Source organism: Cordyceps militaris (assembly GCF_000225605.1).
Source record: "Cordyceps militaris CM01 unplaced genomic scaffold CCM_S00004, whole genome shotgun sequence".
Taxonomy (NCBI): domain Eukaryota; kingdom Fungi; phylum Ascomycota; class Sordariomycetes; order Hypocreales; family Cordycipitaceae; genus Cordyceps; species Cordyceps militaris.
The window spans coordinates 827,837-842,731 of record NW_006271972.1 but is presented as its reverse complement, the minus strand read 5'-3'; the positions used below and the strand labels follow the sequence as shown (position 1 = coordinate 842,731).

General features: G+C 56.7%; 6 protein-coding genes across 6 annotated transcripts; 4 read left to right on the top strand and 2 right to left on the bottom strand.

The window, feature by feature from the left end:
* Positions 1 to 372: 372 nt before the first annotated feature.
* On the top strand, positions 373 to 2,242 carry CCM_05294 (GPI anchored protein, putative; the record flags this gene model as incomplete). Its single annotated transcript, XM_006670438.1, has 7 exons — positions 373 to 660; positions 720 to 970; positions 1,025 to 1,416; positions 1,464 to 1,533; positions 1,582 to 1,853; positions 1,902 to 2,074; positions 2,129 to 2,242. The coding sequence occupies 7 exons, from the start codon at positions 373 to 375 to the stop codon at positions 2,240 to 2,242; spliced, it is 1,560 nt and encodes a 519-aa protein (XP_006670501.1).
* Positions 2,243 to 2,846: 604 nt separating this feature from the next.
* On the top strand, positions 2,847 to 4,188 carry CCM_05293 (acyl-CoA dehydrogenase, putative; the record flags this gene model as incomplete). Its single annotated transcript, XM_006670437.1, has 2 exons — positions 2,847 to 3,526; positions 3,573 to 4,188. 2 exons carry the CDS (start codon positions 2,847 to 2,849, stop codon positions 4,186 to 4,188), a joined length of 1,296 nt encoding a protein of 431 aa, XP_006670500.1.
* Positions 4,189 to 4,467: 279 nt separating this feature from the next.
* Positions 4,468 to 8,020, top strand: CCM_05292 (cutinase transcription factor 1 alpha, putative; the record flags this gene model as incomplete). The annotated part of the gene is made up of 8 exons (XM_006670436.1): positions 4,468 to 4,661; positions 4,824 to 5,720; positions 5,806 to 5,846; positions 5,936 to 6,103; positions 6,179 to 6,356; positions 6,419 to 6,571; positions 6,625 to 7,260; positions 7,624 to 8,020. The coding sequence occupies 8 exons, from the start codon at positions 4,468 to 4,470 to the stop codon at positions 8,018 to 8,020; spliced, it is 2,664 nt and encodes an 887-aa protein (XP_006670499.1).
* A 172-nt stretch (positions 8,021 to 8,192) lies between these two features.
* CCM_05291 (Major facilitator superfamily transporter) lies at positions 8,193 to 10,553 on the bottom strand (the record flags this gene model as incomplete). The annotated part of the gene is made up of 5 exons (XM_006670435.1): positions 8,193 to 9,451; positions 9,510 to 9,572; positions 9,625 to 9,828; positions 10,365 to 10,437; positions 10,494 to 10,553. 5 exons carry the CDS (start codon positions 10,551 to 10,553, stop codon positions 8,193 to 8,195), a joined length of 1,659 nt encoding a protein of 552 aa, XP_006670498.1.
* Positions 10,554 to 11,435: 882 nt separating this feature from the next.
* Positions 11,436 to 11,948, top strand: CCM_05290 (L-PSP endoribonuclease family protein Brt1; the record flags this gene model as incomplete). Its single annotated transcript, XM_006670434.1, has 3 exons — positions 11,436 to 11,600; positions 11,671 to 11,828; positions 11,882 to 11,948. 3 exons carry the CDS (start codon positions 11,436 to 11,438, stop codon positions 11,946 to 11,948), a joined length of 390 nt encoding a protein of 129 aa, XP_006670497.1.
* Positions 11,949 to 12,257: 309 nt separating this feature from the next.
* CCM_05289 (dihydrodipicolinate synthase) lies at positions 12,258 to 13,247 on the bottom strand (the record flags this gene model as incomplete). Its single annotated transcript, XM_006670433.1, has 1 exon — positions 12,258 to 13,247. One exon carries the CDS (start codon positions 13,245 to 13,247, stop codon positions 12,258 to 12,260), a length of 990 nt encoding a protein of 329 aa, XP_006670496.1.
* Positions 13,248 to 14,895: the final 1,648 nt, after the last annotated feature.

The window sequence follows — 14,895 nt, the reverse complement described above, 5'->3', positions numbered from 1 at the left end:
CGGAGTAGCTGGCTAACGTCTAACCGCGTGTGAGCAGGTAAGCAGGGCGTCGTCCAAGGAAAAAGCTCTCTCTCTCTCTGGGGCTGACAACAGGATAAAAGGGCGCACATTTTGTTTCTCCGCCCCCTCTGCTCCACAGTCACCTCATCAGCTGGATGGAAACAGCCTAGTTGGATGCGTGATGGGTGGTATTTTCGGTATTTTCACTTGCAATATTGGCCCTGCGGAATGAAGCCGCCTCCAGCAACCGCAATGACATAAAAAGGACCCCAGGCCCGCGGTCTGCGGACGGCAGTAAGCGAGCTCTGCACACGAGTCTCCTAGACAGGAATCAATCCCAGCATCACGGACCACTGCGCATTGTAGCTGAATATGCAGACTGCCTCATTATGTCTGCTGTGGTCGGGGCTCGTCGTGTCCACGCTGGCTGCGCCGTCGCCATCCCCACCATCGTGTCGGTTTGCACTAGACTGGACCCAAGACGACGTTGTCCAGCGTCCGGATCAGTTCGAATGGCATCTCTTGTACTGGGAGGGGCAATTCCACCAAAACAATGTCTCCTACAATGCCGACAATGGCATGACGTACGACGGGACGCAGCTGGACTGGGTCACCGGACAAGGCACCAAGAAACACCCATTTAGCGCTGCGAGCAAGGAGGTCAAGATGCAATGAGAGAGCCGTCGCAAGTTACCGACAATGCTGATGATTGAAAACAGGCGCTCCAGATCATGGTGTATGCCCACGCCATTGCCGGGTCCTCGAAAGCATCTCGGTTCCTCTCCCCCGCCGACCCGAAAAAAGCCCCCAAGATGGCCGCCTCCATTATGGAGACGAAGCTAAAGACGTACCTGCAATTCAACGCCACATACCCCGGATTTGGAGGCTTTCTTCCGTGGATGACGACGAGCTCCCAGGAGATTGAACCAACGTGGGACTGGGTCAATCGAGTGCCTGGTCTAGACAATGGGTAAAGCATTCTGTGCGAACGACAAAAATTCGAATAACTAACCTCACACAACAGTGAATTACTCTGGGCCGTGTATGGCTGCATCAGCGCTCTCGAAAAAAGCTGCAGGGCTTCCGATCGTCAGCTGGCTGCTGCATGGCAAACGTGGTTCGACTACGCCAAAACCACAGTCAACAAGGTCTTTTACCAGGGCGACGGCCATGTCTGCGCCGTGACCAAGATCGGTAACCAGACGCTGCCCGTCGACGACGCTCAACAGTCGTACACGTGTGAGAGCCCTGCGTACTTGGACGACCCATACGAAGGGGAGCTCTTGACGTACTTTGTCGAATTCTTCAGCGCATTGTCCAAAGCAGAAAAGGAGAAGCTTTGGGTAGCCAAGCGTGCGAAATTGGTCAGCGTTGAGTATTCTATGGGTGGTGTAGGGCCAATCACTGTTGAGCAGGGTACGTTTCACGGTGCGGAGGAACATTGCAGGAGCTGACACGAGTAGGGTATTGGTTCTCGGCTCACGAGCCATGGAAAGTTTTGGAGCTTCCGTACTACGACGTGGACATTATCCGGTACGTTGCGCAGCGAAATATTGATACCCTTGGCTGACGTTGTTCGAGGCGCTTACACCATAACGCCGAGCGAGTCCGAACTTGTAATTCCGTAGTCACCAAAGTCCCAGGTCTCTTCGCCTCGGTCAACAATTCGACCGATCCAAGCACCGACGAAATCACTGGATATATTTCGCCTGCTGGAATTGTTTCCGTTGCCAGCCAGAAAGCGCAAGAGCACGACGTGATTACACCCTACGGTGCGTGGCCCACCATTATGCTTGACAAGGCGGTCGGTCTTGCTTGGTGGTGGAACATGCTCCAGGGGAAAAAGATGCAAAGTATGTCCATACTGTCACTTTAAACAGGAAATGTTGCTAATTTCTTAGACCCCTATGGCAGCACAGAGTCAACCAGAGTGGATGGCAAGCTTGTGTCGGCGCTAGTTACCTGGGACAGCAAAATCACCACGGTTGTGAGTCTGCTAGGCGGAGTAGGGGACCTGGTCCGCAGAAAGATGAAGATGGATGGAATTTACGACGATTTCATCTCCATTGCCACTGTACGTTTACACAAAAGTCTTGCGCGAGGCAAAAAACACTAATGTGGCATTCAGCGCGAGTATTCCCGGGTATTCCACGACTTGAAGGGCGAGAACATTCCGTTGTGTTTACCGAAACAGAGTGTTCCGACTGCTGGGTTGGAGGATTTTTCTCTGTGTACAAACTGAGTATATAAAATCGAACCGCGTTGCCTTTCTATGATGCCACGCTCGAGAGCGATACGATGCTGCTGCTTCCGATTCCACCAATGAATAGCGCAAGGCCGCTTTTTTTTTCTTTTCTCGCTCTATTATATCAACACCAATGCTTAGAAATTCGATACTATTTTAGCTTTATAAAAAGAAAGAGAGCCAGAACCGTCTCGGGACGTAAGTTTATTATAGCCTAGATTCTATTCACCTATAAGAAAGATAAATACGACTAGAAAGATAAATATGATAAGAAAGATAAATACGACTAGAAAGATAAATATAATTAGATATATATGTTAAAGTTTATGACTTAAAACGATAGAAAATGTTGATGTATTGTAGTGAGTGTTGAGCTGTTGTGCTGGTGTACAAAATATTGTGTTTACTTCTGTAACTGTGACCAGTGAGCCTTTGCTTCGGCTTCTCTGCGACTAGCGCTGCCAAGAAACCGGCCGGGTATTTGGCCAGCGTCATTACCCCAGACTGGTCGGAAGCTGGGGTAATAAATATGTACACAACACCTTTTCAAGCAGGCTGCCCCCTCGACAAAATGAAAACCCCATTTTCTTCTCTATCTACAATGTTGAGATCGTCAAGAACTCTTGGGCGTCAATGGGCGACCGGTCGTGCTCAGCAGCGATCTGCAGCCCAGCCACACATCGGACCTTCATCTGAGCCCCGGCGGCGACTGTCTACCACCAGGGTGATGCAAATCATGGAGACGACGGGCTTTACAGAAAACCAGCTCATGGTCCGCGAGGCCATCTCCAAAATCTGCGCCAACTTCCCCAACACGTACTGGCAGGAAAAGGACCGGACCGAGCAGGACCCCAAAGAGTTCCACGCCGCCGTGGCCGAAGCCGGCTGGCTGGGCATCGCGCTGCCCGAGTCGCTCGGCGGCGCCGGTCTGGGCATGGCGGAAGCCACCATGATGATGCAGACGATTGCCGAGTCGGGCACGGGCATGGCGGGCGCGCAGGCCATCCACGCCAACGTCTACGCCACGCAGCCGCTCGCGCGGTTCGGCTCCCCGGCGCAGCTGCAGGAGACGGTGCCCAACATCATCGCCGGCCGGTGGCGCGCCTGCTTCGGCGTGACGGAGCCCGACGCCGGGCTGGACACGCTGCGGCTGTCGACGCGCGCCACCAGGACGGCCAACGGCGGCGAATATCGCATCACCGGGCAGAAGATCTGGATCACCTGCGCGCAGGTCGCCGCGCGCATGATCCTGCTCGCGCGCACGGCGCCCCGCGACGACGCGCACCCGAGCGCGGGGCCTCTCCCTCTTCTGCATCCCGCTCGACAGCGCGGCGACCGGTCTCTCGCTGCGCCCGATCCGGAAGATGGGCGGCCGCGCCGTCGACGCCAACGAGGTCTTCTTCGACGACTACGCCGTGCCCGCGTCGAGCCTCGTCGGCGAGGAGGGTGCCGGCTTCCGCATGATCCTGCACGGCATGAATGCCGAGCGCTGCCTGCTCGCCGGCGAGGCGCTCGGCCTCGGGTACGCCGCGCTCGGCCGCGCCGCCGCGTACGCCGCGTCCCGCGTCGTCTTCCAGCGCCCCATTGGCGCGAACCAGGCCGTCGCGCACCCGCTCGCCGACGCCTACATGCGGCTCGAGGCCGCCAAGCTGGCCACGTACCACGCCGCCCGCCTGTACGACGCGAGCCGCACCGACGACCCGGCCATCCGCCAGGACGCCGTCGGCGTCGCGGCCAACAGCGCAAAGTACCTGGCCGCCGAGGCCGCCTTTACGGCGTGCGAGCGCGCCGTCCTGGCGCACGGCGGCATGGGCTACGCCCAAGAGTACGACGTCGAGCGCTGGTTCAGGGAGTCTCTGGTGCCGCGCATCGCGCCCGTCAGCCGCGAGATGATTCTCAACTACATAAGCGAAAAAGTGCTGCGCTTGCCCAGAAGCTATTAGAAAGGACTGTAGAGTAGATAGTGAGTCATACTACATCATTCCGAAGAGGGAAACCTGTCGTGGTCAAGCGTCACGTAATTGCCGACGTCGAGCCAAGGCTTGCGACAACGGAGCGTAGAAGCCGCCATTTTGGTGGGCCGCCTCGTCGGCATCTCGACCTCGGTTACTTGACTCCTACACACACACACCCATCAACAAATATCTTGCCGCCAAACAGAGTGCCGACCAAAATTATAAAAAGGAAGCGGGCTGGCGAAACGAGTTTCAATTCCCCCACGCATGAGCTCACACTTGACGTCGCCGTCGCCGTCGGCGACCGACGCCGCGTCGTCGGCCAAAAAGGCGCGCGCGAAACATGCCTGCACCGTTTGCAACTCGCGCCGCGTGCGCTGCGATGTGATGGAGGTACAACCGTGCTCAAACTGCGCCGATGCCGGGGTCGCCTGTGAGGTGGTGCCGTCGCGGCGAGGGAGGTATGTCCGCTCCCCCCCAACGTTGTAATTCCGAACCGCAAGCAAGCATTGGTAGAAGATTACTTGATCCTGTAATGTATTGGCCCTTGAATGGGGGCTTGCCGCTAATACCAGCCTTGCCAATGGTAGATATCCTCGCAAGCCACGGCATAAAGGACCCAGGACGCGACAGAGCCGGCACGGCGCCTCGGCGTCCGTCACCGCGGAAAGCACGGATCCGGAGGACCAGGTTCGGCAAGAGGCCCACGCAACCCAGTCGCCGTCTCAGGCTCCGTCAACCTCCTCCGTACCTCCTCCGCCGCCGTTCGGCAACGGCGGCGGACACAGCTACCGCACGCGGAAGCAGACGGCAGCGCGCGAGATCAGCCCCCCCACGTCGCCGACGCCGGCCTCCTCCGCCAAGGCCTCGGGCGCGCGCTTCTTTGGCGAGTCCAACTTTCTCACCATTGTCTCCGGGGGGCGGCGCGACGACGACGACGGCACGAGCGCCAACCAGTCCGGCGGCGGTAGCGGCGGCGGTGACGGCGGCAGCGGCGGGGACCAGTCGCAGCGACGGTACACCTTCCACCTGCCGGCGAAGCGGCCGAACCCGGCGCCGGCCGAGGGCGCGGGCCTCAAGGCGTCCACGCTGCGGTACCTGCAGGACGAGGGCGTCTTCGACCTGCCGACCAACGCGCAGTGCGCGCCCGCGCTCCGGGCCTTCTTCACCTGGTTCCACCCGTGCTTCCCCGTCGTGGACGCGGCCGACATTGCGCGGCGCTTCACGGAGAACCGCGTGCCCAAGGTGCTCATGTACGCGATGCTGCTCGTCGGGTCCACGTACTGCGAGGACGCCGCGATTGCCGACATGGGGCTGAGCGACCGCTTCCAGGCCAAGACGCTGTTTTACACGCGCGCCAAGTTGCTGTTTGACGCCGACTGGGAGAGGGACGAAATCACCCTGATCCAGTCCTTGTTTCTGATGAGCTTTCAGCGAAACGGACCGGCCGACGTGCGCGACGTGCGGTATTGGCTGGGAAACGTCATTACCTTGTCAGAGTCTATTGGCCTTCACCGATCGTGCGTATACTGGCAAATATTCTACAGAAAGCGTTGCCGACTGACAAAAATGCTTGCAGCTCCTGCTCCGTCTCAAAAACGGTAGAAACGCCGACGATGCGCAGGAGGATCTGGTGGTCCATCTATGTACGCGCCGCACGAAAACTTGACAGCGGTGGTTGGAAATAGCGTAAACTTGCTGACAACCCATCAGGTCCGCGAACGACAGTCGGCAGCATCGCTCGGCTTGCCCAGCCGCATCAGAGACGAGGACTGCGACATTGAGACGCTGACAGCGGCGGACCTCGAGGCCCCCGACGTTGACCTCGAACACCCGATTCTCGCGCCGACCAAGCCCGAGCACATCACCTACGCCATCAAAATGGTTGAAGTTTCAAGACTCAGTATGTGACCTTCTTGTCCGAAGCAGGTAGGCCATGGCGAGAAGGAACAAAAAATTTGCTAACGGGCTCACCCAGTCGGTCGCATCATCGACTTGCACTTTGTTCCGGGCCGCACCGGCTCCAAGGCCAAAGACGTGGAGAGCCTTGACAATGCGCTCGAGGCGTGGAAGGACAGCCTGCCGCAAAGCATGCGCTTCCTGTCCGACGAGACAAACACGTCGGTCTGGGCGTGCCTCTTGCACCTGGCCTACAAGTAACGTACCCGAATGCCCAGCAGCTGCTGCAACAATCAACATTGACACTATTTGAACGCAGCCACCTCCGGATCCTCATCCACCGAAACAGCTATCTCCACTCCAACGACAAGACGGAGAGCAGCATGATTGTCACGGCCTCTGCGTGCCGCATCAGTCGAATCGCCGAGGACATGTACACGCGCGGCATACTCGGCTGTGGCCAGATGCACATGTACGCAAACCCCCCCTCTTCATCCGTCCAATAGCTAACAACCGCCTCTACAGGATCACGAGCCTCTTCACCTCGCTGTGCATCCACGTCATCAGCATCCGGCGAGACACGGGCGTCAACCGGCGGATCGCGGAGAACCGCGCGCAAATGTGCCTCATCTGCCTCAAGGAGATTCAAAAGTACTGGCGCATCAACAACAACGTCCTCGACATCTTCTTCCAGTACCTCGACGCCTCCATCGCTGACCGCCTGCACGCCAAGCAGCTCTACGCCGGCAACGGCCTCTCCGCCGCCGCCGCTGCCGCCGCCGTGACCGGTACCACTACTCACCACCAGCACAGTGAGCCGGCCCCGGCGCAGACGTCGCTGCCGCCGGCGTCGTTTTCTCTGAGCGCCGCCGTGCCCTGGCAGTCGGCGCCGGTGGCGACAATGGCGCAGTCGCAGTCGCCGCCGCCGCAACAGCAGCAGCAGCAACAGCAGCAGCACCAGCAGCAGCAGCAGCAGCAGATGTTGCTGCAGACGCCCATGATGACGTTTCCGGGAGCGGCGGCCGGAAACGTCCCGGACATCATCTTTGACGATCAGTATTTTACGAATTTGATGAATGGCCATTGGGAGGCCGACGATAAGATTAGCGAGCTGGGCCTGTTTTTACAGGCAGATGACATTACGGGCGGCCGGGGATGGAGGTAAGCGACATGATTACAGTCTAGAGGAGAGATATGGCTTGCAATTAAATATACATAATACCAATTTGATTATATAGACAACTTTTAATGCTTTTTTCCCCCTTCAATTCGATATTACAATGCCAGAGTGTGACCACGGCATTTGCCCTCCGCAATAAACGAAAATGAACCGGCGAGAACTCGGCACAGTGCCTACTCAAGTTCGGGCCGCGACGACCACAACCTAAGCTTCATTCAGCCTCGCCAACGGTTTCATCAAACTTCCCAACTCATCCGCACTCGCGCTCTTCCAAGAAAATTCAGAACTCATTTATCGCTATTGCTCCAAAAAGAAACTAATTCGCAAGCCACAATGCGGGGAAGACCAGCACAGTCCCTGCAGCTTGTCATGCGCAACACCATGCGGCCACGCGACAAGTACCCCGCGGCGCAGCGCGCCCTCTTGTCCATTACCGTCGCCCACCGCTGCCGCCCAGGGGGTGATACGACGAGGAAGACGGTCTCGGCCAGCACCGTCTCCGCAGCACAGCAGCAGCCGTTGAAAAGAACAGGGGCGGCAGGCGAGGAGGCCGAGAGCGGAAACCCGGAGCTACCCAAGTTCAGCCTCGACGGGCTAGGCATCGGCAGGAACATGAAGGTGTTTCTCATCGTGGTGCTGAGCATCTTTGGCACCATGGAGACGTGGTTTTATTGCAAGGCCATCTGGCGCTGGTGGTATGGTGCGCAAGGCCCTGCCGTCGCGGCAGATGATGACCAGTAAACAACAGCGGGACATGGGAACGTTGTGTATAGTATGTATTAAACATTGTCGAAAATCACCTTCTTGTAAAATAGCAGCACATAGAACAGGGCGGGCCACGGGGCAGAGATATCAGTGAGAGGGACATGATTGCGCAAATATATTCAAAAACATGGGCTATCCAAGAATTCATTCAAAGGAACCATCGAAACTCTGCCGTGCTGGGGCCGTCCCGCAACCGGTGCGTGGGAACGTCGCGAGCGTCAGTCTTCCTGCCCGCCTTGCGATTTCGTCGAGCATTGTCAAAAATCATGTACGCGCCCAGGCAGGCAGTGAGGATCACGCCAGTGGCGCCGAAGGCAGCAGTGGTGATGAGCGCCGGCTTGTACTTGGGAGCGTCCTTTAGTCGGAAAATGTTGCTCGATACGAGGCCCATGAGGTTGGCCAGAGGCACGCCGACAGCGGTCAACGTGATGCGCCGACCTTCGTGGGCCACGTTGTTGTTGTACCAAGTCGAGAGAAGGACGGATGGCGCCGATGTTCCCCAACACATCATAAATGTGGCAAAATAAGCCAGATGCAACTGCTTCTCGACATCATCAATGGCGGCATAGATGATGAAGCCAGTAAAGGTAAAAGCGAAGCCGAGAACGATAAAGGGGAAACGCAGACGCGTCAAATCAGAGGCAAAGGCTAGAAGCAGTAGCATGACGGCACCGGTGACGTTGGGGGCCACAGTGTAGAGGTTGGTCTTGATCGTGTCGAACTTCAGACGCTGAATAATCTGGGGCAGAAACAGAGAAACGGACTGAAGAGGCACACCCAAGCAGATTTCGATGCCGAGGAAGCAGAATGTCGAGGGGTATGTGAAAATCTTCAAGGCTTCTTTGAGGTTGAACTTTTCATCGACGACGGCGGAGGAGTCGACTTGGATACGATGGAAAGCGAGGTCCTTTTCTTCCCGGGTCAGGAACTTGGCCTCGCTGGCGTTCCTAGGTAGGTACCAAAAGGCGAAGAAGGAAAATAGAACGGTGATGCTACCTTCGATGAGGAAGAGATAGCGCCAGGCCAGAATCTTGCTATCCTTGATATGGAAGACGCCAAAGGCCAGCAGACCGCTAAAGGCGTTGGCAATGTTGGAGGCGGCATAAAAGATGGCTAATCGTCTGGCAAGCTCGCCACGGCGGTAAAAGGTGGTGAGGTAGTAGATGACGGTGGGAAAGAATGCGGCCTCGGCCATTCCGAGGAACCAGCGAAGAGCAAAGATGCCGCCAAAGTTTTGGGCGGCTGCCGTGAGAAGTGTCATTGAGCCGAAGCAAAACATCATTACAGGCAGGGCGCGAGATGGACCGTATTTCTTGCCGAGCATAGCGAAGGGAGGGGCAAAGATGACGTAGGGAACGAAGAAGATGGAGACGATGAGGTTGTATTGGCCGTCCTTGAAGTGAAGGTCTGGGAAGGAGCATTGTTAGTGTTTTATCGGTTTGATGGAACCAAGCTTGATACATACCTTTGCTGAGGCCTTTGGTTTGAGCGTTGCCAATATTGCCTTTATCAAGGGCATTGAAAAGATCTGGGGTATAATGTTAGCCAGCTGTCAATACAAAAGACAGAATCCGACTTACACATGATGGCAAGAACTGGCAAGATACGAAAGTCAAACTTGAGAGCTAAGCTCTTCTCAGCGGCATGGTCGACGACTCGGGCGATGTCCTCCATGGCGACAAAGTCCTTTGGGTTCTCCTCCTGGGAAACTGTCCTATGAGCCATGTTGTTGTCTTTGGTGCTGGACGCCTCCACGTCCGGAGGATAGTCGGGCTTCATGATGGCTGCGCAGTGAAGAAGCGTTGAGGGATGAGGTTGTCTGGGTTGAGTGCGTCGAGTGCTGCACTACTCACCGGGTCTTATAAACCGGTACAGGGAGCAACTGTATAGTGCGGTCGCGATAAGGAAGCTTGATAGGTAATGCGCATTAACGCCACGGGTGCAGGGCTATCAGAAGCACTGACGAGATAAGGGACCACTTGTTCTAGAATCTGGGGTGGTCGGTAGCCACCCTTTTAAACTCTGCAACACGGAGAGCAAGATGGGACCTGAAGCACCGGGCAGGGCGAGCGAATAGCTAAGGTTAGCAGGACAGCGGCGTTGCGCTAAAATATGGCTCAAGGCGGATGTAACCGCCGGAGGTTGGTGGTGGCCTGGTTTTCCCCAAATGAAACGAGGGCGGGATGGTTGCTTTTTAAAGTCGGAATTGCCCCTAGGGCGGCGCGAAGGAGGAAGGCCGAATTGAGGCTGCGCGAGCCAACGAGGCATGGACGAATTGTTAGTGGAAGCACTCGAGCAAACGCTGGGCCTAAGGAATGACGAGTGCGGTCCGTTGCGGTGCAAGGGAAGACGAGCGCCACGATAACGATGGATACATAGTAGGAGTCGACAATCTGCAAGTGGGCGGCGGCGGACTGAGCGAGGGGCCGGCCGTCGGAAGATGCATAACCAGAGCATCGACAACTGGACTGTGGAACCAAGGAGCCACGGAAAGCGACCGAACAACCATGCCAACGATTGAAAATATAATTTCACGAGCTCGGATTCATTGATCCTTCAACCTCTGTGTTTCCCCTGGTGCCAGCCCCAGACTACCCCGGAATTTCAGCAATAAGGCCGCCTGCATGGTGGCGGGCGAAAAGACCGGCACTTGTATGCTGTTCTTCCCGAATCCAGCCTCACTCCAGCCCACATGGGTGACCTGCATCATGGTGGTGTGGTGGTCGGTTCGGCGACTCGAGATTCTCCACAGGCTGTTCCTTGTCTGGTGCAATGAAATGGTGCTAGGTGGTGACGCCGCAAGCGTGCAAGCGCTTCCTGTCTAGGGAGGTCAGAAAGGGCCAGACCATCGCCATCATGATTGGGGAACGTGGGGGTCAGCGACGGCTCGTAATTGCATGGGGGTCATGTTGGACGATGGTAGAAGCAGCGGCGTTGGCCGAGTGGCTGAAGTGTCATTTGTAGACGCCATTATGACGATAATGGTGGTGGTGATGGTGGTGGTGGTGGTGATGATGGAGGAATCTTGCGTTTGCTGTTATGAAGCTGGCCCCGAAATTGTCCCTGGTCATCAAGCCCAGGTACCTACCTAGGTACCTAGGTACCTGGTTTCCAGGGCACCTCAGCGGTCGCGGTGCGGGGTCAATACCTCCCAGCCCGCTGTAACCCGCTGTAACCCGCTGCAAGTTTCTAAAGACGGTGCGGGGGCAAAGAGGGGGACACTGGACTCAAGGTGGGATGCCAGTCAATATGACAAGAAAAAGTTGTCTGCCACGCCCTACCAAATACATTTCTCATATTCGTGCAAATCTTCTAACCCCCTCATCCTAAAACCGTCTCCTCATTCTCTCAACCACCCTTTCCCCTTTCCATCACTACCATACCTCTCACAATGGCACCAGTCAAGGAAGCTGTCCTCACTGACAAGGCCCCGAAGCCGCTCCCCGGCATCTACAGCCAGGCCATCAAGGCCGGCGGCCTGGTCTTTGTCTCTGGCGCCGTCCCCATGGACCCCGAGACGCTGCAGCTGATTCCTGGCGACATTCAGGCTCACACTGTAAGTCAATCACTATGACCTGCAGCCAAGTGCATACAGCCCGGCCAGCTGACGTCCCGCCTCCCCTCAGCACCAATGCATCAAGAACCTCAAGGCCATCCTCGAGGCCGCCGGCACCACAATCGAAAACGTCGTCAAGGTCAACGTCTTCCTCGCCAGCATGGACGACTTTGCCAAGATGAACGAGGTTTACATGACCTACTGGGGCGACGTCAAGCCCTGCCGCACGTAAGTACCCGGCCTGCCAGTAACCGCGCCGCCAGCTCTAATCATCCTTGCAGCTGCGTTGCTGTCAAGACTCTACCCCTCAACACAGATGTTGAAATTGAGTGTACCGCTGTTTTGTAAATGCGGAATTTTCGAACTCTAAAAACACCCAAATAGCCACCAAAATGGCATCAATATATCAATACAGACACAACTAACTCGTCTGAATCGCATGTTTAGTAGTCACTCGCCAGTGCCCAGTCGTGTGCATGCAACAGTGATGCTCAGTACTCTAATAAACAGTAGAACCTCGACGTATATTTGTCCTGTATATTTATCCTGTATCTTGTACCGAACCGCCTCTGCAACTGCTGTCCCCCGATCCCGTGTTCATTATGATGGGGGAAGATGGAAACAAGTGCAACACGACAACATCAATCCACATAAGCATTACGCTTTATCTTGCAACGAATTTTCCAGCTCCATCAGCTCCTTGAGCCCTTCGACAATCTTCTTCGTCTTGGCCGCGTCTGGTCGAGGCAGCGGCTTGCGGGAGAAACCACCGTATCCTGCATACTCGTTGAGCGCCACCTTGACGCCCACGACACCCGTCTGGATGGCCACCCAGTCGCCCCGGCCAACAATCTCCTGCAGGCGCGTCGCCTCCGGTGACAGAACGCCCTCCTTCTCGGCGACATCAAAGACGCGCACGCACGTGCGCGGGGCCACGTTGCCGAGGCCTCCAATGACGCCCGCACCGCCCGCTGCCAGTGCCGGCAGAGTAAAGTCGGCCGAGCCGGAAAAGCACACAAATGCGTCGCCCGCTACCCGCGCTGCTGCCGCCACGCGGCCCAACTTGCCCGTGTTGCCGCAGGTAAACTTGCAGCCGGCAATGTTGGGGTGCCGCGCGAGCGCGCCCAGCGTGTCGGAGCACAGGTCGATGCCCGGTGTGGCGCCGGGGTAGTTGTAGATGAGGACCGGTATGGGCGAGGCGTCGGCTACAGCCGTGAAGAAGCTCAAAACGGTGGCCGAGCCGTCAAAGAGCCCATCGTAGTAGCTGGGCGGCAGGATCAGCGCGTAGTCGCCGCCGGCGGCCGCGGCGTCGGCACACAGCTTGATGGCCTCATATGTCGACTGGGCGCCACATCCCACGATGAGCGGAAGCGCCGCGAAGCCCGCGGCATCGAGCGCCTGACGGGTGGCCCGCGTCACCGCGTTGCGCTCCTCGTGCAGAAGGTGGACGGCTTCGCCGTTGGAGCCTTGCACGGCGATGCCCGCCACGCCCGCCTTGGCCAGGCGCACAGCGTGTTGTCCAGTCGTCTTGGTGTCGAGCTCATCCGTGTCCGCGTCGAAGAAGGCCACGGTCGGCACGTAGATGCCCCGGGTCAGCGGCCGCGCGGTACCGCCATTGCCGTTGCTCGAGAACACTGAGGGTGACATTTTTGTGCTTCTGACACTGTTGGGTGGTGTAGTTAGAGGAGTTGGTCCGGAATGTGGCTGCGTGAGATGGAAGCGAATCTCTACTTGAACTTGAGAAAATAAGACTCTTAGGGTCGAATGATGAACGTGAAATAAAAGATGAGCCGGGCAGGAAAAAGAAAGACGAAGCAAATGCGGCCAAATGGGGGAGAGAGTGGAAAGAGCTCTCCACGTACTAGTTGAACTGGACCCCGAGGCGGTTGTACATAGTGTCACTTTCGTCTTTATCGTTCCGTCCCGCCCAAGACTAACGAAATCTACAAAGAAACCATGGCCATTCAATTTAACCCCGCTCCTCTTTGTGTGATTTTCTCACTGAATCGCTGTTGGATGGAGGTGACGTCCGAGCCCCGGCCAACTAACACTGCAACAATGTTTCAGATGTTGTCCACCCAGCTGCTGTGTTGCAGCGGAAAACTTTCTGTCCGAATGAATGATGGATGTCCATGACATCTTTGTATTTGTTTGCTTTTGCGAGGGGGGACAGTCGTGGTCGGCTTGTCGAATCTTGTTGCTCCGTGGCTGCTCACTAGGCTGGGACCCCCACGCCCCCTCCGGGATACACCCAGGACTGTTTGGAGGCTGATTGCGACATGGACTTGTCAGTGGTGTGGAGGAGTGTCGAGGACCGTGCCGCCTGTAGGGTTGGAGATAGACTGCCGTGGTTGCTACTTGGGATCTCGCAGTTTTCTTCAAGTACACGTCCAAGAGCTGCCAACGCATGGTACAACATAACTAGATGCAGATAGGCAACCTGTCCATCGGTAAGATGGAGCGAGACGGAGGGTCACCCGAGTCTTCCATGGACAGGGAAGAGCGCCACCACTCCCACCCAACATATTAGTCTGGGTGTCAGCCAGCCCTAATCTGTAGTTGGGGCGAAGTCTCGGCTAGGGATGCAAGCCGGGTGAAGAGACATCGCTTAGGTCCGTGCTCGATCTGTCCCTGCACGCACGCGAAAAAGAGGCTGGTGGACGTAACGTTTCGAGAGGCCATCATTAGTTAGTTAGTGCACTCACAGAGCTGAGATGAAATGTCTTCCTGGGGTATTGATTGGTTCCATCATCATTTTCCGTGACTTGATCTTTTGCTCAAACTAGTGGAAATTAATTGCACCCCCGCAATGTTCTGACAGCAAAGCCAGGCAAACAAGTCCGAAACCCCCAATCTCACCCGCGCCCCCAACAGACTGGCAGCGTGGGGGAGCTCGGAGTAGACTATTGAACACCAGAAGGGCTTGCTGAATACAGAAAAGCAAACACGCTCTCTTTTGCATCGTCTATCATGGTCTACTGATACGCTAATGCACATCCTACCAGCCCCGCGCCTTTGTCCAGACATCCACAATCTCATCCTCCTTGCCTGGCTGGTCCTCGTCCACCACAAAGTACCAGCCAAAGTGGCTGCTCGTAATGCACGCATGGTTAGGCCACAGCTTGACCTTTTGTCCGACCTCGACCATGTCCGAGGGCGCGCCCGACACAGCCCCCTTGCGCTTGCCCGCCGCCCACGTCAGGATGCCGTGCTCCTGCGAGAAGCGGCCCACGGTCCAGCCCTCGTAGTCCTCCAGGTCGCCCGGCGGCGGCGACGCGCCCGGGCGGCCCCACGG